The 24,310-nt window shown below is 42.9% G+C and overlaps 2 protein-coding genes across 3 annotated transcripts in view; both read right to left on the minus strand.

The window, feature by feature from the left end:
- SNX31 (sorting nexin 31) overlaps positions 1-14,893 on the minus strand; it is a 56,449-nt gene extending 41,556 nt beyond the window's left edge. Inside the window, exons 1-4 of the mRNA XM_021688652.1 lie at positions 14,828-14,893; positions 14,642-14,716; positions 4,720-4,834; positions 958-1,022 (exon numbers count right to left, since the gene is read on the minus strand). Coding sequence (XP_021544327.1) covers positions 958-1,022; positions 4,720-4,834; positions 14,642-14,716; positions 14,828-14,893 — 321 coding nt within the window. The remainder of the gene's footprint in view (positions 1-957; positions 1,023-4,719; positions 4,835-14,641; positions 14,717-14,827) is intronic.
- A 7,215-nt stretch (positions 14,894-22,108) lies between these two features.
- LOC110578967 (protein lin-9 homolog) lies at positions 22,109-23,761 on the minus strand. 2 transcript variants are annotated; one of them, XM_044914267.1, is made up of 2 exons: positions 23,580-23,761; positions 22,109-23,474 (listed from the first exon to the last, which is right to left on the minus strand). In XM_044914267.1, exons 1-2 carry the CDS (start codon positions 23,735-23,737, stop codon positions 22,109-22,111), a joined length of 1,524 nt encoding a protein of 507 aa, XP_044770202.1. In that variant the 5' UTR covers positions 23,738-23,761. The 2 variants fall into 2 exon arrangements, with proteins under 2 accessions (XP_044770202.1, XP_021544165.2); XM_021688490.2 differs by having other exon boundaries at positions 22,109-23,761.
- Positions 23,762-24,310: the final 549 nt, after the last annotated feature.

Here is a 24,310-nt window from a genome sequence, read left to right on the forward strand (position 1 = left end):
TGGAGGTCGGTGGTGGGATCATATGCCCTTTTGTGCTGTTTGAATTTTATGACAACAATCTTTTCAAAGAAAGTATATATTTTTTGAGCCATCAAGTATATGTGAAAATATGAACGGTGACACAGTGGGAGACTTGAGGGTCATTTCTCAGGTTGAATGGACCAGTTACTATACCAACATGGTTGACCCACGGAATAAATGAAATTTGCTTCCATTTTTTACAAATCCCATCAAAGTATCATTCCTCCCCTAGCTAGGGATCCAGTTCAATAAAATCACGTTATTCTTATGACTTCAATCTTCGCAAAGCTTTCCATTCAGTCAAGAACATACTTGTAGGCATAAAAATGTTCCCCCATGTACAACGAGAATGAGTGGTGTGCTAACCAAGCCTACTTGGCAAACTTCCAACCTCTACAGGCAAGTGGCCAGTGGTTCTGCAGACCAACAAAGGAAAAGGGAGTTGCTCTATGTCATTCTGTTCAGATTGAATTTTCTCTGTGATCCATTTACAACAGAGTTAGGAGCAGAGAAGATACAAGTAAGAGTTGGCCCAGCTCTTCCTGCTGTCTTGATGTCTTCACTGTGGCACACTGGATCCCATCTACAGAAAGAAGATTCCCAAATTGTTGTGAAGGCCCTTAATGATGAAAGGTTCTCTTTCTCATGGCCAGTTTTGAGATGTACAATGCTTAGGCTACAGGATTTAAAAGGTATCTGCTTACTTAAATTCAAAGGTCAAGTGACATGCTTCTTTTCCATCTAGAATCTAAACCTCCAAAAAAACCCAAAACAAACAAACAAACAAAAAACAACTGAAATAGGAACCATCCTCCAATTACTCCAAATGAATATATTTTACCCAATGTGGGGTCGATGGCCAGAAACACACACATGGTAACTAAGAGACATGTTCAGCAGCAAAATAATGATCTTAGTAAAGAAGAGCATGCTTACCAGCTGTACGAGTTTTAGAAAGTCAATGAAGACATCACTTCTCAGCATGTCTGGGTCCATGGTTACTGAAAAATACAGATGGTGAGCCAGGTTAGCATGGGGCTGGGTTGACTTCTCTGTTAAATTGCTCTGTCCTCCAGGGAGCCCTGAAGGCCTTGCCAGTGCACCCCTGCCTCCTCGGGCAATGGAGATATGACCTAGCAGATACATGAAAATCCACAAAGCTTGCCTCCTCCAGGCAGCCTTGACAGCAACGTGAACCCATCATATCAGTCCCAGGAGTCTCACTTTATTCACACATCCCCATATCGCTCAATACCAGCTTGCTCCCCTACCAGGATGATGATGAAATCAATGTGAAAAAGCAAAAAGATCTTAAAACTTGGACCTGGACTCCCACTTTGGCAAGACATTTCTTAATCTGAAAATCTGAAATCAACCAAGAAACCCTGATTGAGAGTACCTCTCTTAATAGGAGCTCTCAAGAGGTTATCCCCAGAGAAGTGATTGTAAGGCTGTCAGAGAGATTTAAAGTTTTCTATTCTTCTATACCTATAAGAGTATTTCCCTTTTGATTTTTAAAGCTCAGATACCAATTTCAGGTGCTGTGGCCAGAGCAGAAGGGCAGAAGCTTTCCCCTGAGAAGTCTAAACTCCTGTAGGAGGTGCTTTCCAGCCTGCTTTCTCATTTCTTTCTTTTTTTTTTTTTTTAAGATTTTATTTATTTATTTGAAAGAGAGAATGAGAGAGAGAGAGCACATGAGAGGGGGGAGGGTCAGAGGGAGAAGCAGGCTCCCCGCCGAGCAGGGAGCCCGATGCGGGACCCGATCCCGGGACTCCAGGATCATGACCTGAGCCAAAGGCAGTCGCTTAACCAACTGAGCCACCCAGGCGCCCTGCTTTCTCATTTCTTACCCTCCTGCCTGTAACGCCTCTCCTGGACCCCGCACTCTAGCCAAACTTACGTACTTACTAAATCTGTAGCAAATGTCTTTCTCTTTCCCTTCACTCCCCCATCCCCACCATGCCTTTTCCTTCCTTCCTTCTTTCTCTCTTTCTCTCCTTCTTTCTCTTTCTCTTTTCTTCCTTCCCTCCCTCCCTCCTTCCTTACCTCGCTCTTTCCTTCTTCCCTTCCCTTCCCTTCTTTTTTTGTTGCCAGTTCAATTGACTGCCTCACTGTAACTTCTACCAGCATTCAAAACTAGCACTGACTGAAGTCATTTCAAGTTGTATCTTTCCCAACAATGCAACATTTTTCAAAAGAAAGTAACGAAAAAAGTCCCCCTATTATGAGAAACTTTTTATAAAAGGTATTCCCTCTTTTTTAAGGGAGATGATTTTGGGGGATGGGGAGCCCTTGTCTTATTTTCTGGAATCTATGTGGTGGATATGCAAATTAACATTATAATTGTTAGCATGGATTCTTGGAGATGGGGAAAGCTGTTGAAAAAAGGGTTCATTCAATTAGTATTTACTGTGCAACTGTTAAGAACCAGGTACAATGCTAAGCACTTTGTCTATTTTAGTTCATTTAATCTTCACAACAAACCCTGGGATAAATATTATCTCTACTTTACAGACAGACACTGAAGCTCAGAGAAGGTAAATGTTTTGCCCAAGGTCATACAGCCAGTGAAGTGCAAACCTAGGATTTGACTCTGGGTCTGACTCTAGAGCCCATGTCTTAAGTCACACTGTCTCCTTGCTCTGCCTTGCCAGAGGAGGATGCAGGAGATATCCCCATGATGTGCACAAAGGCCAGGCCTGGAAAAGCAACCCCTTAGGCACTGTGATCATTTGTGGAGAGGCCAGCAGTTAAAGGAGTATTTCCCTAAGACATGAGAAATCAAACCAAGAGAGAAGAAAAATTCAACAGATATTACATTTTGAGTTTGAAAAGGCTTATTTAACAGGTCTAAAAGAGGTATATTCTCCATTACAAAAGACAAATGGGAAATAGAGGACTTCTAGAATTTTTATTTACTATCTTTTTTAAGGAAACAAGTGCCACCATGAGAGTAATGAAGTAAGTCTATAATTGCTGATCTAGAATGGTCTATAAAATATAGATTTTTAAGAGGGAAAAATCAACTTACAGAAGAAAAACACATTTTTTTCTTGTGCTATGAAGGGTATTGGTGGGATAGTTGATAGTTGGTGTAGTTTGAAAAAGGTCTCTAGATTAGATAACATTATTTTATCAGTGTTAATTGCCTGATTTTGATAACTATAGTGTGGTTGTAGAAGAGAATGTCCTTGATCTTAGGGAATACACACAGAAGTACTTAAGGGGAAAGTGGCTTGTGTATGTAACAAAGGCCTCTCAAAACATTATATATAATACACACACGCATACCCTGAAATTGAGAGGATGATAAAGCAAATATAAAATGTTAGCATTTGGGAAATCTGGGTGAAGACTATACAGAAATTCTTTGCATTATTTCTGCACCTTTTTGTAAGTCAGAAATTCTTTCAGAATAAAGTTTTTAAGAATCAGGTACCAAAAAGTATATAGAGTACATTCCAATCTGTGTTTAACAAACAGGGATGTGCATACACACCAGTAGACACAAAAACTGCTTCCAAGGAATACATAAGTCATAGTGTTTACTTCTAGAGGCCTAAGGGGGTGGGGGCTGGGCTGGAAGGGAATGTACCTTTCATTTTATTTTATTTTTTTTAATTTATTTTATTTTATTTATTTATTGAGAGAGAGAGAATGATAGAGAGTGAGCACATGAGAGGGGGAGGGTCAGAGGGAGAAGCAGACTCCCCGCTGAGCAGGGAGCCCGATGCGGGACTCGATCCTGGGACTCCAGGATCATGACCTGAGCTGAAGGCAGTCGCTTAACCAACTGAGCCACCCAGGCGCCCTGTACCTTTCATTTTATACTCTTCGGACAGGATCTACTTTTCAAATATTTTGTGTATATGCTATTTCCCCTTTTCAATACTTGAATGCCAATTTTGCTACTTCTCCCCAACCCCCTTTCTGAGAAACCCCCTTGCTGTGCACAGCATTTGCAGGATGCAGGCAAGGGCCAAGGACCAGGGTACTGCAAGCCTCATTAGGGTCAGCGCAGACCTCTGAGGCTCCCTGGTTGTTGGACAGAGATGGAAATGCAACTCTGATATTTCCTGAGAGCTTTCAGGAAAACAGTTCATCTCAGCCCTCTATTTTGGTCTCAATCCAGGTAATAGGTCTTTGACTTTTACAATCAAAGCCAACATACAGCACCCAAAGGCAAATGTGAAAACAGAGTATTTTTAAAACCAAATACAAAGGCCATATTTTGTATGTTTCCATTTATATAAAATGTTCAGAACTAGCAAATCTATTAAGACAGAAATTAGTATAGGGGGTGATAGAGGCATGTGGGGGAGAGGAATAAGGAGTGATTGATAATAGGTATAAGGTTTCTTTTTGGGGTGACAAAAATGTTCTCAAATTAGATTATGGTGGATGGTCGCACAATTCTGTAAATATACTAAAGACCATTCAATTGTACAACTTTTTAAAAAAGATTTTATTTATTTATCTGAGAGAGAGAGAATGGGGGGCGGGGCAGACGAAGGGTCCCCGCTGAGCAGGGAGCTGGACATGGGGCTCGATCCCAGGACCCTGGGATCATGACCTAAGGCAGATGCTTAACTGACTGAGCCACTCAGGTGCCCTGAACTGCACATTTTAAATGTGTGAATTTTACAGTATAGGATCTGTATCTCAATAAATCTGTAAAAATAAAATCCAAATACATACCATTCTGCAAATATTGTTCCAACTGGTCCCTCCTCTCATCAGCCATGGATGTGGTCATTGCAAGATAATACTTTGGTGGAAAAGGTGGCAGGCAATTTCCAAAGACCCGCCTCAGCTGAAAGATCCAGAAAACACACAGTTAAGGCAAAGAACCTCCAATTCAAGGTTGATGAGACACCAAAGCCTCCTCTTAGGGCAAGTCTCATTCTAGTACTTAATTTAAAATTAACCCTTCCTGGTGGCCAAAAGGAGGAAAAGGGGATGATCTGATTTTCTTAGGAAGGAGTTTATTTCAGGATAGGTTTCTGAAGATACTATTAGACATACTACAGACTGACCTCTCCAGTCTGAGTTTGGTAGATTTGGGATACCTTTTAATTTTTCATTTGTTTTTGTAAGACTGCCCACCACTCATGCCATACAATGTTTCTTTAACTCATTCCCCAATAGTATCTGTGATAACGATGAGCATAGTTAGGAATTTAATTCCCCACCCCACCTCCACCAAGTCTGAACATAACAGATGCTTACAGCATGCGATCTGATACGGTATCCCCTGGCCAGTACTAATGGGCCCTGGGAATATGGTTAGTCTGACTTGAGATATGCCATCAGTATAAAATATACTCCAGACTCCCAAACTTAGTACAGAGGAAAAAAAAAAGTAAAATATTTCACTAATAACTCCTTATATTGATTATATGTTGAAATGGTAATATTTTAGGTATACTAGATTAAATAAAGTATATTAAAATTAATTTTACCTGTTTCTTTTTATGCTTTTTAGTCGGGCTACCAGAAAAATTTAACTTATATAAGTGGCTCACATTATATTTCTATTGGACAGTGCTGGCTTATAAAATTCCTGTAAGGCTGACATGTGATCCCAGTAGCAACCCAGTGAGGCCCTTCCCACCCTCCTACTCACCCAAATATTGATCCAAGACCAAGGTGGCAATTATTTTTATGCAAGCTAAATAGTGGATGTATCAAAAATATGTTTTAAATTTAGATAATGAAAAGTGCATCTTCCTTCCTCGAAGGAAGCCATGCCCTACAGTTGAAGAATGAAGAATGAAGTGTAGCTAGCCCTACACTTACAGTAGCAGCTTGAAGATAAGGCACAGCATCATTCTCTTTAAAATAAGAGAAAGGAAGGGCGCCTGGGTGGCTCAGTCGGTTAAGCCTCTGACTCTTGACTCAGGTCATGATCTCAGGGTCAGAGCCCCTGACATGGAGCCCCGTGTCGGGTTCCACGCTCAGCCTGCTGGAAATTCTCTCTCATTCTCTCTGTCCTTCCCCACCCTCTCTGAAATAAGTAAATCTAAATAAAATAAAATAGGAGAAAGGAAACTAGCCAGAAATCAGGTTTTAACATGGTACCTCTGCAGAAGGGCTAAAACTCTTACTATTGCATAGTCAGTGGCTTAAAGAAAATGAAAACAGATTTGAGAGAAACAAAGAGGTAGAAATTTTAATTCCTAGTGGACTTTGTCACAGTGTGTATCTGGTGAATATTTACAATGCATAGGCCCTAGCTTCAAAATACATCAAGAATCTTACCAGTTCTCAGGACGCCTGCATGGCTCAGTTGGTTAAGCGTCTGCCTTCGGCTCAGGTCATGATCCCAGGGTCCTGGGATCGAGCCCCACATCGGGCTCCCTGTTCAGTGGGGGGTCTGCTTCTCCTTCTCCCTCTGCCTCCTCTCCCTGCTCATATTCTCTGTCTCTCCCTCTCTCTCTTTCAAATAAATAAATTAAAAAAAAAAAAACTTACCGATTCTCTTCACCCCCATTGCCATCACCCTGGTCCAAACCACTGTCCTCTCTTTGCCCCATTACTGCAACAGCTTTACAACAGATCTTTCTGCTTCTGCCCTTGACCCCCTTCAGTTTATTCTTAATACAGCATCTAAGGTAACATTCTAAAAAGGTAGGCTAGATCAATCCATTGCCCTGCTCAAAATCCTTCATGGCTTCCTATCTCACTCAAGGGAAAGTCAATATCTTTGCAATGGCCAAGAGCTGAGCCATTCAACATGATGTCCACTAGCCACCTGTGACTACTTAAATCAATTAAAATGAAATAAAATTTAAAATTCAGTTCCTCAGTTGTACTAGCCACATTTCAAATACTCAACAGTATTTGTGGCAAGTTGCTACTGAATTGGACAAAGCAAACATAGAGCATTTCCATCAGCACAGAAAGTTCTATTGGACAGCATTGGTCTAAGATCTAGAAAGGTTAGTAAATGCCTGCCTGTAGGTGAGATACATGAAGTAAATGGATGGCAGTTGATGGGAGTCAGGTTTTTCTTTCCTGAAGTGAGAGTTTTCGGATAAGCAAGGGCAGTAGGCTGGAATGATCCATGTGGTGGTGGATGATAGTTGGAGATCTTGGTATGAACTCATGTTTAGCTTAACATAGATACAGATGGTTACATATAAAGAGAGTTATAGATATGTGTATACACATATTTACTTGCTCTGTCAGCTGAGAGGGCCTCGAAGCAACAACACGATAGTAGCAACGAACATACCTAGTCTGAGATCTTGGTTTCTCTTAACCATTCCCCAACTAAAGCAACCAGGGCTCCATGAAGAACATAGTTGATTTTTTAGAACTGAAGCAGGAGATACAGAAGAGGCATCTGGGGCATCTTGTAGCACCAGAAAACAAGAAAGTGCTCGAAACAACAACAACGGGGACATGTGCAAGAGTTACAGGAGCAAACTTGAAGGAGTTTCCGTGGGCAGAAGCTGGAACAGGTAAAATAGCAGAATAAAGCAGTATTGAAGTATAACCCAAAGTATAAAGTAACTATCCAGGAGTCTATGCAGCTATCAATTACTGAAAAAATACAGAGGACAGAAGAGACAAATCCGTGAAGAATCCTGAATAATTTCTGTAGATACTCATCCCATAAGGAGATGGAGCATTAATCTCCACTCTTTAAGTGTGGACTGCACATAGTGACTGCCTTCCAAAGGGTACACTTTGGAAAAGGAGGAAGAAGAGTAACTCCACAGTGCTGAAACCTGACAAACATAGCCTCAGCCAGGTGATCAAGGCATCAACAGTGGTTAAGTCATGTTGATGGTAGGTGCTCTTCCTGTGATATGATTAGAACAACAGGGACCTCTGTGGTCTTCCATAACCCCAGCCTGGCCATGTGAAAAACGTCTGATTCTAACAGAGGGACATCTCACAAAATAACTGACTCCTGCACCTCGAAAAGGTCATTAAAAACAAGAAAAGTCTGTGAAATTGACAGTCAAGAGGAGAGTAAGCCGACAACTAAATGTAATGTGGTGTCCTAGATGGGATTCTGGGGCAGCAATTGGACATTAGGTTAACACTAAAGAAATATAACTGAATTGTGGTCTATAGTTCATCATAATGTATTAATATTGGTTCATTAATGGTAAATGTTCCCTACTAATGGAAAACAACAGGGCAAACTGGCTGCGGGGATATATGGGAACTCTCTGTACTATCTTTGCAATTATTCTGTAAATCTAAAACTGGTCCACAAAAATAAAGCTCATTAAAAAAACAAACAAACAGGGCGCCTGGGTGGCTCAGTCGGTTAAGCGACTGCCTTCGGCTCAGGTCATGATCCTGGAGTCCCGGGATCGAGTCCCGCATCGGACTCCCTGCTCAGCAGGGGGTCTGCTTCTCCCTCTGACCCTCCTCCCTCTCATGCTCTCTGTCTCTCATTCTCTGTCTCGCAAATAAATCTTTAAAAAAAAAAAAAAAAAAACAAACAAACAAACCTGATGTTCTGGCTTCTTGAAAAATCAGAGGTTCTGGAATCACTGCGTTCATATTCTTCAGATAATCATCCCCTTTAGAGGAGGCCTAAGCAATTTCCACCAGTCCCCATTGCCTCTCACCTGGCCCACGCCTCTCATTTCAATTACCTGCCTGACCCCTATAGCCATCAAAGTTTGCAACCTTTCCTCCTTTAAATCTGGTAGTATAAAATATTATAGCAACAATTTTTTTTAAGTCAAGGCAATTTTCCTGTTATGCTAAACACTGCCCAAAGTCACCCCAGTTGGAGCATCAAACCAGGCAAGGCTGCTCAAACAACCTAGGATTTATGTACCCCATCTCTGTTAATTCCATGAACTAGGAGCAGAAAATTGTCTTCTTTGCATGTGACTATTTCTTGATTAATGGATTAAGCGATCTTTAAAATGCAATTGTCTTCCTAGGCATGCGCTCATAAATGTCGAAGATGCTCCCAAATTGGTTTGAATCACAGCATCCTTAAGCCATCTGGGTTTTCCGTGGGCAGGAGAGCATCTTGGGGAAGCCCCTACCATAAGGCCAAGAGCTGGGGGGAAAAGTCACCAAGGCTTAAGGTTCTATTACCCAACACAGCCCAAACTCTCCCAGCAGGTTTTACAACCTGAGCTGACTTCTCAAGGAATATTTCCCCTCCCCTCTCTAATACTGGTTTAAGGGGGAAGATAAACATATAATAAACTGAGTAGTTAGGTCTGCCAAACATCAATCATTGACTCCCCAAGTTCTTCAACTCCATCAAAATAGAACCTTTGCTACTGGTCTCAGCACACAGTTTAGCTATTAAAATCAACAGCATAGTAAGAATTACCTGGTATTAGAGTTTAGCCCAAAGACTTCCCAAAAATTGTTCAAAGTTCTCCAAAGGAAAACACACCTCTTTTGTTTATTATGAGATGTTTGTTTGGGGTTTTGGTTGGTTTTTGAAAGACCCTGTTTAGATAATACATGTTTTTAATCCCAGCACAATCCCCTGCACTGATTTCTCCATCATAGAGTTCTGCCTTTTAACATGAAGAGAACTTTACTGGCCAATGGAAAATATCATCTCCTTCCCCGCCTTATGCACTCCCAGCCCCCCATACTTATCCCAAAGTGGTGACCCAGGACAAGTGGAATTACAGACACAAATGGTGTCCTTTCTAATGTTGACTTATCCATTCCACCTCTCCAAGGCCCCTTCGAATCAAAACCCCAGATTTACCAGATAAAGGGCCACAGCTCAAAGCAATCCAGACTGTGGCATCTGGCACCAAATAACATTAGCCTGGAGCTTGTATATTATTCTGTTTGTTCCTCAAAATAGCCCTGTGAGGTAGATGATCATCATCACCATTAACATGTCATCCTGCCACCTTCACATCAAAGTTACATGATAATCACAGTAACCTGAAGCTCGGGGAGATGAAGTGACTTTAACCAAGGTCCTATAAGCTAATAAGTGGCAGATTTTCATTACTTTTCCCTTCTCTCCCTCATTTCCCTTCCTTCTCCTCCACCAAATCTCTATTGAGCATCTACTAAAGAAGGATTTCATGCTGGGTATACTATGCCTACAGCCTTCATTCATTCCTTCATTTAAATATTTGGCTTCTGTAACTAAATAACCAAGGGAAAGAAAATATATACACAAAAGGAGGAACATGACAAGGTCTAAACACGAAGTGACACAGGAATCAGAGAAAGGCATCTCATGCAATCAGGGAGGACTTCCCAGAGGAGGTGAGGCTTGAGATGGGTCTTGAGAAAGGGCTGGTCCCTGACCAGTGGGCCAGAAAGCAGGGGTCTTCCCAGGAGAGGGAAGTGAGGTAGACAGAGGTAATGAATGGGCCAGTCTAATACAGAGAATCTGAGGTAGGGAAAGAGGGGAAGGAGCTAGGCTGGGTTAGCATCTGCAATGACGAAGACTAAACCAGCACATATGGGCTCACACAGCATTTCCATCACCATGGAAGGATCCTTCGCAAGATTCTATGGCTTACGCCCATTGCCATATCTGATACTGGCAGAATGTTTGCAAAGGGGCGAGCATCCTTTTCATAGAGTCCAGTGTCGCTTACACAGGATGGCCTCATCTTTAACACTTGGTCAAAATGAGCTAGTTAAATGTTTCCTTTGAAGGTCTCTTTAAATCCCTGAGAGGAAGGTGGTGTAGGCAAGAGTGGAGCATAAATCAAACTGGTTTTATTTAGCCAAAGGCGCAGAGAGAAGTCAGGTCAGGCAGTTCACATGGCAGAGAGATGAACAGCCCTCAACAGCAGAGGGGCAAGCTGCCAGACCTGGAAGGAACCTCACCATGGGACAGGGCTGCAGGCGATGACTTCAGAGGACACAAGTCACAACGGACATCTTGAAAAACAGCCAGGTTCAGTTCCCCAGGGGCAGTCTTAGATGCATTAGCCTCCACGCAGCTGGGCAGAAAAAGAGCAGGGGCCACCTCGCCTGGGCAGGTGCCCTTCCTCAATCTCAAAGTTATCCAATATACAAAATAGAAATCCAATACTTAAAAGTCAAAAATCATATGTGCTGAGGCGACTGGGTGGCTCAGTCATTAAGCGTCTGCCTTCGGCTCAGGTCATGATCTCAGGGTCCTGGGACCGAGTCCCGCCATCAGGCTCCCTGCTCAGCGGGAAGCCTGCTTCTCCCTCTCCCGCTGCCCCCTGCTTGTGCTCTCTCTCTCACACACACTCTCTCTCTCAAATAAAATTTTAAAAAAATCACATGTGCTGAAGTGCCATCTGCACAGAATATACCACAGTGCATACCATCTAATAGGAACTTAGTAAATATTTCTTAAGTAAATAAAGCAGTTAATTCTATAAGACGACATTTTTATTCTATCAGATACAGAACTTCCTAGGAAATATACTCAAATGCACACACAGATGGGGCCTTTTATTGTTTCCCTTTTTATAGTGCTTTGTATTAAATCAGATTAAGAATTCTGAGCCATTTTCAGGTCTTCAGTGGAAGAGGAAGAATAAGATCTAGCTGAGAAGTGCCTGAAAGACATCCCCCAAACTTTCTCAGACTCAGGGTTGCCAGACAAAATAAAGGATGCCTGGTTATGTATGTCCCAAATACTGCATGGAACTACTTATCTAAAAATTTCTTTGTTGTTGATCAGAAATTCACATTTAACTGGGGAGCGTGTGTTTTTATTTGCTAAATCTGGCAACCTTACTCAGACTACATACAAAACGGGTCATGATGATGAGTGTACTGCTGACCCCACAGAGGCTTGCTGGGCAGTCTGAATAAAATCCTGTGCTTGGAACTCAGACAGAAAGCAGATCTTGGTTGCCTGGGGTGAGAAGTGGAGGGAGAGGATCAAGGGCAAAGGGGACAAGGGAATTTTAGAGTGCAAAACTTCTTTTTATCTTGATTATGGTGGTAGTATTGTATACATTTACCAAAATTCACCACATTGAACACCTAAAATTGGGAATTTTCATGTTATTCCAAAATAGAGTAAAACCTTGTTATTTTAGGACCCAATTGTCTTACTGATACAATTTATTTTGTTGACTTTAGTAAGAAACCACAAAATGTAATGGGTCACAGCAGTTTCTGGAGATCAAATCTTGGCTCCAATACTTACCAGCAGTTTGATTATGAGCAAGCTGTGCCTCAGTTTTCTCATCTGTTAAATGAGGCTAATTATAATCCTAGCTCATAGAACTGCTGTAAAAATTAAACATGCTATTACATGTAAAGCTCTTGGCACCAACCTTAACGCACAGTAACTGCTTATTGTTGTTTTAAATTAATAATGCAAATAGCCACCTAAGTTCTAAATAGTTTCTTTAAAATGAAGTTGTTCCTACTGAAAGAGGAAAAATGCTAAGTGCAAGGTGTAAGGTAGTTGGAAACTGGATAAAGAAATCTCCACTTTTGGATTTTGAAAAACTTGGGACAAATATGAAGTATTAATTAATATCTACTCTATACCCCACATTGGGCACCAGGCTGTGGCAATTCAATATTTAAGAGTCCACTGCAGTGGGGTGTCTGGGTGGCTCAGTCAGTTAATCATTGACTCTTGGTTTCGGCTCAGGTCATGTTCTCATGGGTCCTGAGATTGAGCCCCATGTTAGGCTCCACGTTCAGTGGGGAGTCTGCTTGAGATTCTCTCCCTCTGCCCCTCCCATCATGGGCGCACCTTTCTCCCTCAAATAAATAAATCTTAAAAAAGGGGGGGGGGAAACGCCTGGCTGGCTCAGTTGGTTAAGTATCTGCCTTCGGCTCAGGTCATGATCCTGGGGTCCTGGGATGGAGCCGTGTATTGGGCTCCTTGCTCAGCCAGAGGCTGAGCTTAGGTGGCTATTTGCATTATTAATTTAAATAATTGCATAATTAAAATAAATCAGGCTGCCTCCCAAAGAAATGCTTCCCCTCTGCCTGCAGCTCCCCCTGCTTGTGCGTGCACGCTCTCTCTCTGACAAATAAATAAAATCTTAAATCAGTCAGCAAAGGTTTACTGAGCATGTACCACGTCCGAGTTTCTGGCGGAAACTGGCCCCTACTCTTCCCAAGTACCCTGGAAAGTGGACACTATAACCACCTATTTATTATTTTTGATGAAAAAAATTGAAGGTCAGAGAAGAGGTAAGGTGACCAGCCAGGAAGTGGTTAGTCAATTCCACACCCTCCTGCTCCCCACTGCTGTCTCCTGCTTTTCATGCTGTGAATGGCAACCTCCCCAATTCCACCTCACGTTAGAGAAGACAGATTAGTGGGGGAGATGATACTTCAACTTCCTCCTCCAAATACCTAATACACCTATACTTTCTCTTCCCTTAAGATCTCCATCTGCCAACCTCAGCAGTCCTCTCAAATCCCCAGACAGGTTTTGGTCACAAGTAGCTTCTCATCTTGCACAAGTCTGAATCCATGCCTTCCTCACTGAGTCTGCCCACCATCATTCCCGAGAACCTTCTGGGGCAACTGCAGCAGGTGCTAGCAATTCAGAGAGGACCACACAAATTACAAGCATATTACAAGATAACAAGCACATTACACCTGTTTTTTGTTGACTCCAAAGAAACGTAATCATATCTTGAAAATGGACTTTTCCAATGCCCCCTGATACGAGCAAGAAGGCTCACTGTAATGTTTGCAATAGTAAAAAAAAAAAAAAGAAATTAAGAGCTGTCCTTCACCAGAAGGTATATCTACTCACTAGAAACCCAGATTGCCTGGAAGGATTCTCCTAAAAATGTTAATAGCTGTTGCCTGGGCAAGTTTGTCTGTTTCTTGGTTTTGTTTTGAGTTTTATTTACTTAATCTCTGCACCCAACCTGGGGCTCAAACTCAGGACCCTGAGATCGAGAGTCACATGCTCTTCCCACTGAGCCAACCAGGCTCCCCTTTCTTTCTAATTTTAGGTATATTCTCTTTAAAATCAGGGTATATAATCTAAAAAAAAAATTAATTAAAAAGAAAACACTATGCGTGGAGGTAGAGGGAGGGTGAAGTTTATTTCCAAACTTTCTTTTACTTCTCCAACCCAATTTGAAGACCTGCAACACTTCCTTATTAGGACAATAAAACCCATTAGAGCAGGTTAATAAATCAGGCTGCCTCCCAAAGAAAATGCTACCAGGACATCAGAGTGAGAAACTATAGTGGGAAATGGCCTCCTGTCCTGATAAGTCATCTGCTTCCTGGGTTTCCAGCCTGCCAGTACTTGAAGCCTATAAATACACGAATTTGAAAACAAAAATAAACACACCTTTTTAAAAAAGTCAGCCTAAGAAACTCTGGGAGAGAGGAGATTAAACACCTGCGTACAAGATTCCTAAGGCACCTTGGTCTAGACTGAGTATGCTCATTTTGAATGGGGGCATTGTCCTGGGGGACAGCTGAAACTGAAATGGAGCACCCTGCCAGGTGGGGCTGCTGGGGGGGGCGGGGATCATTGGGCTGGAAAGGGGTTGGGAGAATGACCTGAGCCTATCCCCTCATCTCCCAGCTGTAGATGGTTAGGAGCGGCAACCTATATACAAGGAGCGGTATGCCAAGCAATACCAAATCGCCGATTAGGAGCTTGGAGTCCTCAAAAAGTCCGGTGTCTTGGGGCGCACCCACCTGCCTCGAACCTGCTCACCTGTTGGTTCCAACGATGCAGTCGGCTGTAGCGCACCCTGCAGAAGAGGTAGCCGTCCAGGTACACGGAGTACAGCTGCAACACAGAGAAAGACCGTCCCCGATTAGCTGAGCGAGCAGGTGAGCCCCCGCCCCGCCAGGTCACCGACCTTCCCCCAGCCCAGTCGGACCCCGGCCCCCGGCGCACCACGTAGCGGCCCCCCAGCGGGTCCAGCCGCTGCTGGGACACCGGGATACAGAAGTGCATCTTCATGGCTCCAGCGGCGGCCCGGGAACAGCGCTTGGCAAGCCGAGCCGCGGCGGCAGCGGCGCGTCAGTCCGCGAGTCTCGGCTCTGCAGCAGCGCGGGCCTAGTCTCGGGGCCCCGGGGCGGTGGCCGCGGGGGGTGGGGGAGCTGGCCACGCCGCCCCGGGCGTCGACAGGTGGGGCCGGCCCGGGGCCACGCCGCCCCCTAGCCCCGCCCAGCTCTGGCCGAGCGGCGGGGTGCCGGGGCCTGCGGGGAGCCGGGCTCCCAGGGGCCGGGCGGGGCCTGGGACGGAACACACGCCCGTCGGGGGTTTCACCCTGGGTGTGGACTTCTCCCGGCTCCTTGGCGGGAAGATCGTGCGTGCGTAGGTGCGGGGGAGATAGAATTCTGGGGAGACGGTCCTAGGTTTTCTCCGGATTTTCATCAGAATCCCCAAAAGTTTAAAATGGTTGCTCCAGCCACATAAATGTCCTGCCCACGTGCCAACCAAGGAGCTACTTCCCACCCCGCCCCAACATTTCAGGGTGGGGCTACGTGCTGGGGGGATTTGGAGGGGGGATGCCCTGCCCTGCCCTGCCCTGCCCTGCCCTGGAGAAACCCGCTTTCTCCAAGCGTCGGCTCCAAGGCTCCATTCTGACTCCGTGGCTAGTGGAATGTCCGGCCCCCCTTCCAACGGGCCTGTCGCGTGAGGGGGAGACAGGGAGAGACGCAGCGAGAGACCGATCCCATGCAGATGCGCCCTCAAGCTCAAAAAGTTGACCTTTTCTTCAGGTAGGTGCCCCGACAGGATTGAAAAAAGTTTGTGTCCCGTTACCTGTGGACAAAGCCCGCATGCAGCGCACTGCGAATTAAGATTTTCAAGAACTACATAAATCTAGTAGTTGTTCTAGGACTAGCGCAATTATATTAGCTTTAGTTTTGTGTGGTAACCTTTGTTAAATCTAACACTGAAGGTATGCCATAATATTTATAAGCCCGATTTAGTATTTTTTTAATACTAGATATTCTTCCTTAAAAAAAACTTTCCCAATAATATACCGCAAACCTCAACAATTTTTTTCCCTTAATATGCCAGAAACCTTATCAGATGAAAGTGGGTTGGGCCTCTGCTGATCCCCAGGAAGCCTCGTTTTAAATAGGTGCCGGCGTCCAGTTAGCTGGGTTTGTATAAACCCTGTGTTCTTCGGGCTAACCAGCCCAAGTTCTTTCATCTTTAGCTGTGGAAAGTAATCCTCCTCATTCCCTTATTCTAGTGAAATCAAAGTAGAATTCCTGCCCCTCTGGCCGTGGCCACTGGGGTAAGGGGATTCTGCTGTTACCTGTGCGCCTGTCACTAGGCAGGTGCTGGGCTGCCTCCATACTTCCTCCTGTTCCTTAATCTCCGAACTCTTACCCGCAAACATCAAGGGCAACATCCTGCCACTGACCGAACAGGCCCAGAGTGGAGGAACTTTTCCAAGGTCACATGTGATTTCCCTTCCTCCCCCACCCCCGCCCATTGGTCTGAGTGGTTTACTCTAGGATTCAGTGATAACACTGAAAGTCCTTTTTTTTTTTTTTAAGTTTTTATTTAAATTCTAGTTAACGTATATGGTAAAATCGGTTTCAGGTGTAGAATTTAGTGATTCGTCACTTACATATAACACCCCGTGCTCCTCCCAACAAGTGCCCTCCCGCATCCCCATCACCCACCTAGCCCCTCCCCCGCCCACCTCCCTCCATCATCCCTCAGTTGGTTCTGTAATGCAAGCCCTCACCGGGTGACAGCTGAGTGCCTGAAGGGGGATCTGGAACTAGGGAAGGAGAACCAACATTTGCCGAACACCCGTTATTTCCTGCATGCCTACTGCGTGTCAGGCTCTCGTGTTCGTTCTACCGCTTACTTTCCCCAGGTATTGTGAGCTAGGAATCATTGATGGTTCTGGTCTTCTGGAAAAGGAAATGAAGACTTAGGACCATTAAGTTAGGGAGGCGGTATAGTGTAGAGACTAAGAATGGCAAGAGGAATTTCTATTCCAGTGGCTTTTAGTTGCGGGGCCTTGAGCAAGTTAGTGGACTCTTACATTAAATTTTCTTCCTTTATGAAATCATGTTAATACCTGTATTCCAGGATGCGCCTGGGTGGCTCAGTCGGTTCAAATGTCTGCCTTCGGCACAGGTCATGATCCCGGGGTCCTGGGATGGAGCCCCGCATCCAACTCTCTGCTCAGTACGGGAGCCTGCTTCTCCCTCTCCCTCTGCTTGTGCACGCTCTGTCAAATTAAACAAAACAAACAAACAAACCCTGTACTCTGGGATTTTCAGTCCAGGGTAGATGGGACTTAGGGTTCTTCCTCTGCCAGTGGGCCATCTCTGAACTGGAAGGCTGCCCTACACCAAGACCAGGTGTATCCCTGAGTGTCCCCTGGGGTAGAGGCTTATCAGGTAGGCTCTGGGATCTGGCCCAGTTTTCAGGGCAGCAAAGCAGAGCCCATCCTCCTGGGAACTTTCTTCCACCTGTTTGGGGCTGGCCTCTGCCTCGTAGCATTGATCAAATGGCCATTCATCATTTCGCCAAGCCAACCCTGCAGCTGGCTTGGACCAGGACTAGCCTCTGCTCTTGAGAGTCCCCTCTCCTTCACTCGTTCAATGAACATTATTTTTTTTTTGCCAGAGTATTTTGTATCTTATTTTTTCCAGCTTTACGGAGATAGGATTGACCTATTACGTTGTGTGAGTTTGAGGGTACAATATGATAATTTGATACACATGTATATTGAGAAATCTGGTAATATGTTTATCACCTCACATAGTTACCATTTGTATTTTTGTATTTGGGTGTTTTGGGGTCTTTTTTGTTTTTTGGGTTTTTTTTGGTAGTGAGAACATTTAAAATCAACTCCTAGCAACTTTCAAATATACAATATAGTACTGACTATAGTCACCATGCTGGACATTAGATCCCCAGACTTTATTCATCTCCTAGCTGGAAGTTGTTACCCGTTGTCCATCATTCCTCTACCCCTCACCCCTGGCAACCACCACTCTATGCTTTCTATGAATTCAGTTATTTTAGATCCCACATATGAGTGAGATCATCTGTTATTTGTCCTTCTCTGACTTCACTTTTCATGTCCTCAGGGTCCATCTGTATTATTGCAAATGTCAGGACTTCCTTCTTTATTGTGGCCAATTAATATTGCTGTGTGTGTGTCACATTTTCTTTTTCAATTCATCCACTTGTGGACACTTAGGTTGTTTCCATGTCTTGACTATTATAAATAATGCTGCAATGAATGTGGAGGTGCAAATCTCTCTTTTTAATTTGTCAGAGTACAAGAGAGGGAGGGAGAGGAGTGGGGGGGAGGGGGGGAGGGGGGGGGGGGGGGGGGGGGGGGGGGAAGTGGGGGGAGGGGGGAAGTGGGGGGGAGAGAGCGCGCAAGAGAAAACACAAGCAGGGGGAGATGCGGGCAGAGGGAGAAGCAGGCTCCCTGCTGAGCAGGGAGCCTGATGTAGGACTCAATCCCAGGACCCTGGGATCATGATCTGAGCCAAAGGCAGATGCTTAACGGAACCACCCAGTCACCCCCCCCCAAATATCTCTTTGAGATGTGATTTCATTTCCTTACGCCCAGGAGAGAGATTGCTGGATCACGTGGTAGTTCCATTTTTAATATTTTGAGGAACCTCCATGCTGTTTTCCATGGTGGCTGCACCAACTTACATTCCCACCAGCAGTGAGTGCACAAGGGTTCCCTTTTCTCCACAGCCATTCTAACAGTGTGAGGTGATATCTCATTGCGGTTTTGATTTGTACTTACCTGATGATTAGTGATGTTGAGTACTTTTTTTATGTACCTGTTGGCCATTTGTAAACCTTTAGAAAAATATCTATGGGCGCCTGGGTGGCTCAGATGGTTAAGCGTCTGCCTTCGGCTCGGGTCGTGATCCCAGGGTCCTGGGATCGAGTCCCGCATCGGGCTCCCTGCTCCTTGGGAGCCTGCTTCTCCCTCTGCCTCTCTCTCTCTCTCTCTGTCTCTCATGAATAAATAAATAAAATCTTTAAAAAAAAAAAAAAAAAAAAAAAAAGAAAAATATCTATTCAGGCCCTTTGCCCATTTTTTTTTTAATTGAGCTATAATTGACGTATGTTAGTTTCAGGTGTATAATGTAATGATTCAATATTTGTAAATATTGTGAAATGATCATCACAATAAGCCTAATTAAGCACATATACTTAGAAAATTTTTTCCTTGTGATAAGAAATTTTAGGACCCACTCTTACCTTTCAAATATGCAGTACAGTATTAATATAGTCACCATGCTGTGCATTGTATCCTCAGAATTTGTTTTATAATTGGAAATTTGTACCTTTTTGACTACCTTCTCACATTACATTCCCCCCACCTAACTTTCCCCCAGTCCCAGCTCTGGCAACCACTCTTTTCTCTCTATCTATGAGTTTAGGGTTTTTCTTGTGTTTTTTTAGATTCCACACAGTGAGATGCTATGGTATTTGCCTTTCTCTGTCTGACTTATTTCACTTAACCTAATGCCCTCAAGGTCTACTCATATTGTCTCAAATGACAAGATTTCCTTCTTTTTTATGGCTAAATATTCCATTGTATAATACACATATATATATACCATGTTTTAAGATTTTTATTCTATTTATTAGAACGTGCACAACTGGGGGGAGGGGCAGAGGGAGAGGGAGAGGGAGAAGCAGGCTCCCCGCGGAGCAGGGAGCCCACGCGGGGCTCCGTCCCAGGATCCTGGGATCATGACCTGAGCCAAAGGCAGATGCTTAACGACTGAGCCGCCCAGGTGCCCCCATTTTTATTAATTCACCCAACACTTATGTTGCTTCAATGTCTTGGCTATTGTAAGTAAGGCTGCAATGACTGTGGGGGAGTATATATCTTTTTGAATTAGTATTTTCTTTTCCTTCTGATAAATACACAGAAGTGGAATTGTTAGATTCTAAAGTAGTTCTATTTTTAATATTTTAAGGAAACTCCGTACTGTTTATAGTGGCTGTACCAATTCACCCTCTCACCAACAGTGTGTGAGGGGTTCTGTCCCTTTTCTCTACATCCTTGCCAACATTTGTTATTGTCTTTTTGATGGTCATTCTGATAGGTGTGAGGTGACCTCTCCTTGTGGTTTTGATTTGCATTTTCCTGATAAGTGATGTTGAACATCTCTTCATGTACTTGTTAGCCATCTCTGTCATCTTTGAAAAAATGTTCAGATCCTCTGCACATTTTTGGATTGTTTTCTTGCTATTGAGTTGTAGGACTTCTTTATATAGTTTGTGTAGTAACCCTTTATCAGATACATGACTTGTAAAGATTTTTGTCCATTCAGTAGGTTGCCTTTTCTTTTTTTTTTTTGCCATTTAATCTTTTTTAATTGAAGGATAATCAACATACAGTGTTCTTAGTTTCAGGTGTATAATATGCTGCATTTCCATACATTACTCAGTGCTCATCATAAGTGTACTGTTAATCGCCTTCATCTATTTCACCCATCCTCTCATCCACCGTCTCTCTGGCAAGGTTTCTTTGTATTTGAGAAACTGGTTTTTTGTTTCCTTTTTCTTTCTTTGTTTTATTTCTTAAATTCCACATATGAGTGAAATCATATGGTATTTGTCTTTCTCTGACTTTACTAGGTGCATCCATGTTGTTGGAAATGGCACAATCTCATTCTTTTTATGGCTCTATGATATTCCATTATATGTGTGTGTGTATATATATGATATGTATATGTGTTTAATATATAAATTTATATATTTTTATATAAGTATATATTTATAAATATAAATATATGTAAAAATATATAATGTATATAAACACATCTTTTTTTTTTACTTTTCATAGATCAATTTATTTAGAATTACAAATATTAAGAATAGAGGATTTATGCATTTCTTAATTAACGTAACAGTTTAGCTAAATATAAACTCTGCACTAAAGTTCTGCAGTGGCACAAGACCAACAAAGAATATGGAAGCATTTTTAAGCTATACAAAAATTTCAAATGGAAAATAATCTCGTTTTAGTTTTATAATACATTAACATATAAAAAGTCCCATTTTATGAGACATCTAAAAGAATCAAAGCCACTTCTACAGCTATATCTTAAACTCCAAATCTGAAAACAATTTTATTATATTTTGACTTTATAATATTCTATATTAAAACAAAGAAAATTCCAAATACACACTTTTTACAAGATTAACATTTTAGGCAGGGTTTTTCCTTTAAAAAACCAAAAAACAACAAAAAAACCCCACAACCAAATACAAACCTTTTTTTCTGCATTTCACAGCACTGGTTATTTTATTTGTTTTCCTTATAAAATCTTTTGACTTTATAAATTGTATACGGTTGGATTTTAACCAGTCATCTGGTTCAAAAGTGCAAATAAACAAAATATGAAAATAGTGTGTTATCAGTCTTTTTAAATAAGTCTCCTAACAATAGCACTTTTTGTCCTGAATTGACGGGAAAAGTCATGCCAAATCCACTTGCTGAAATGTAGCATTTTGCAAGTAATTTATTTTTTTCCTGCTCCTTCATTTTCTTTCAACAGACAAACAAAGGTTTCTTTTATAAATTATGATAAATTAAAATAGTTATTATTATAAAATGATCTCTCGAGCCGTGTCACACCGCAAGTATCCATCCCGCATACTTGTCAAGTCCACATCTCCCATTGCTATTCCAGAGGCTTCCTGCACACGTGCCTGCCCATCTCTTGAGGGCGCTCTCTTCCAGAGACTGGCAGGGTGAGGAGCTAACGGAGCCTGCGCCGCAGTCCTCTGGCCGGAGTTCTGGACTGCCCCCGGCAGCGCAAGGAGCCTGTGTCTGCGCGTGCCCCCCACCCCCACCCCACGCAGCTGTCTGCGCGTGCTGGGCTGAATTCATGCACGTTCAAAAAAGGGTCAGCATACTCTTCCGTGAAAGCCTATTACGTTCAGTTTCAGTTTAAAAATACTTGCTTATAAACATGTAACATAAGCGATGCTACTGCAGCTGAATAATAAAAAGAAAAATAAATAGAATGCTGGTCAGCAATGCTGGTTTACGAAGCAGTATAGTATATTAAAACGCCCTAGTTGGAGATTTACATTTCCCTTGCTTTCCAGCGCTTGGGTTATCTGGTTATCTGGTGCTGGGAGCCTCGGTGCAGGGAGCGCCGTGTCCTGTGCAGCGCGAACAGTGGAGGCTCCTCCTCAGTCCCTGTTGGTGTCGTTGGCTGCGAAGGCGTGCAGGTTTCCCATCTGGCTCAGGCCACTCTGAATGTGTGCAACGTGGATTTCTACGTTATTCTGAAAGCAACTGATATTAGAAGCATCTATTGTACTCTTGATATCATTTAATGAATCTGTAAGTGATTTGAACTCAAAGGAATTCAGGTCTCCTCCTTCTGCCAGACACTTAATTTGTAATAAAATAGCGGTGAGCCTGGAGATTAAGTCTGTGAGATTTTCGTTCTCAACACAGGGCTGTCCAGTGGAGGAGTTGGCGTGCCGGACAATCTCCTGGGCTTCCTCCTCACACCTCCGTCTCATATCCGTGGGCTGGTCCGCAGGCTGCAGGCCCTGGTCTGGAGCGAGCTCATAGCAGTACTGCTGAACTTTATGCAAAACTTTGTTGAGGTCCTTGTTGAGCTGCTCAAGCTCCAGAACGATTGTTGCATATCTCCGCTGAAATTCAATGCCGATGGGCATGGAATAGGATTTCAATTTTTCTGCTTCTGTGTTCATTTCCCTTAATTTTTTGATATGTTCCTTTTTAATCATGAGAATTTTTGATAATTTGGTCACTTGGATAAGGAATTCTACTGGAAAACCACCTAACGTTTCAGTGTCAGAGCCAGAAATTTTACTTCTCCAAGGTGACTGTCCTAGTAAAGGATCATTATCCGTAATGGGTGACTGGAGAGGGGGAGTGTAATGTAGCCGTGGTGGGGTCAGGAAGAATCGAGAAGGCCGCTGTTTTTGTCCAAAGGCAGCAATTGGCATCGTCTCATGAGGCTCATTACTAAGAACTTCATAGTCAGGGATGGTATGGGTTCCAAGCCCTGCCCTATCAAAAGTTACTCTATAAGTAGCATTAAAAGTATCCACAGCATCTATTTGTCCAGTGAAGAGACCATCATGAACACCACGTAATCGAGCTGTAACTTTGGTTCCAATAACCAGGGGCAAAGGAATTTCATCTGGGAGATCTTTGAACTGGGAAACATCTGCAACTTTCCTTTGTTGTAAGAGCCTTATTTTCTGTCGTTTCTGTTTTAATGCTGATCTCTCTTCCTCAAAAAATGCAGAAGAACATCTCCGTGGTTTTCCCATAAGTCGCCTGATTTTTCCCCATTCTACTCTTGTTAACTTTCTTGTTTTTAAATTAGGAAAGGATTCCTTCAGACATACACAGAAGTCATTATCGCCTTCAAAAAGTGGTTTATCTATATTTGAGTAGAACCATTCGTATATGCACCATTTATGTGCTTTGGGAAGCTTGAGTAGGTTACGTAATCGAAAACCAATCTTCTGTGAGGCTTTCTTATCTGGTGTAGACATTGTTGCCGTAAATTTCTGTGGGACCATTGCAACTCTTTGGTTTCTTTTGGGTGACCTTGTATTTATCTGTCTGTCATCTTCATCAGAAAAGAGTCGACTTCGTTTTGAATTTCTGAAAGGCATCTCCACAGCGGAGCCCGTATTCCGGCCTTTCCAAACAGATGTTTTTTGTAAAGAGCTGTATTTTTCATTCCATGTGTTAGATAAGCTTCCCTCTTTTAAACTGACAAGGGCTTTTGCTGAAGAGCTCTCGTCAGGCAACTGGTCGAGCTCCGCCATCTTGAACGAGCCGCGCCGCTTTTTCAAAGGCTCTAAACACATCTTTTTTTTTATCCATTCATCTATGGATAGACACTTTGGTTGCTTCCATATCTTGGCTATTGTAAATAATGCTGTAATACACATAAGGATGCATATATCTTCCAATTAGTGTTTTTGTTTTCTTTAGGCAAATACCCAGTAATGGAATTACTGGATCATATGCTAATTCTATTTTTAATTCTTTAAGAAACTTCCATACTTTTTTCCACAGTGACTATACCAATTTGCATTCTCATGAACAGGGCATGAGGGTTCCTTTTTATTCCCCATCCTCACCAATGCTTATTATTTCTTGTCTTTTTTATTTTAGCCATTCTAACAGATGTGAGATGGTATCTCATTGTGGTTTTGGTTTGCATTTCCCTGATGATGTGTGATGTTGAGCATCTTTTCATGTGTCTGTTGGACATCTGTAGGTCTTCTCTGGAAAAATGTCCGTTCAGGTCCTCTGCCCATTTTAATTGGATTATTTGGTTTTGGGGTGTTGAGTTCTAGAAGTTCTTTACAGATTTTGGATATTAGCCCCTTATT

Source organism: Neomonachus schauinslandi, chromosome 4 (assembly GCF_002201575.2).
Source record: "Neomonachus schauinslandi chromosome 4, ASM220157v2, whole genome shotgun sequence".
Lineage (NCBI taxonomy): Eukaryota > Metazoa > Chordata > Mammalia > Carnivora > Phocidae > Neomonachus > Neomonachus schauinslandi.

Excerpts from the sequence above, each read along its gene's own strand:
- LOC110578967 (XM_021688490.2), bottom strand. The coding sequence starts at position 23,737 with ATGGCGGAGCTCGACCAGTTGCCTGACGAGAGCTCTTCAGCAAAAGCC.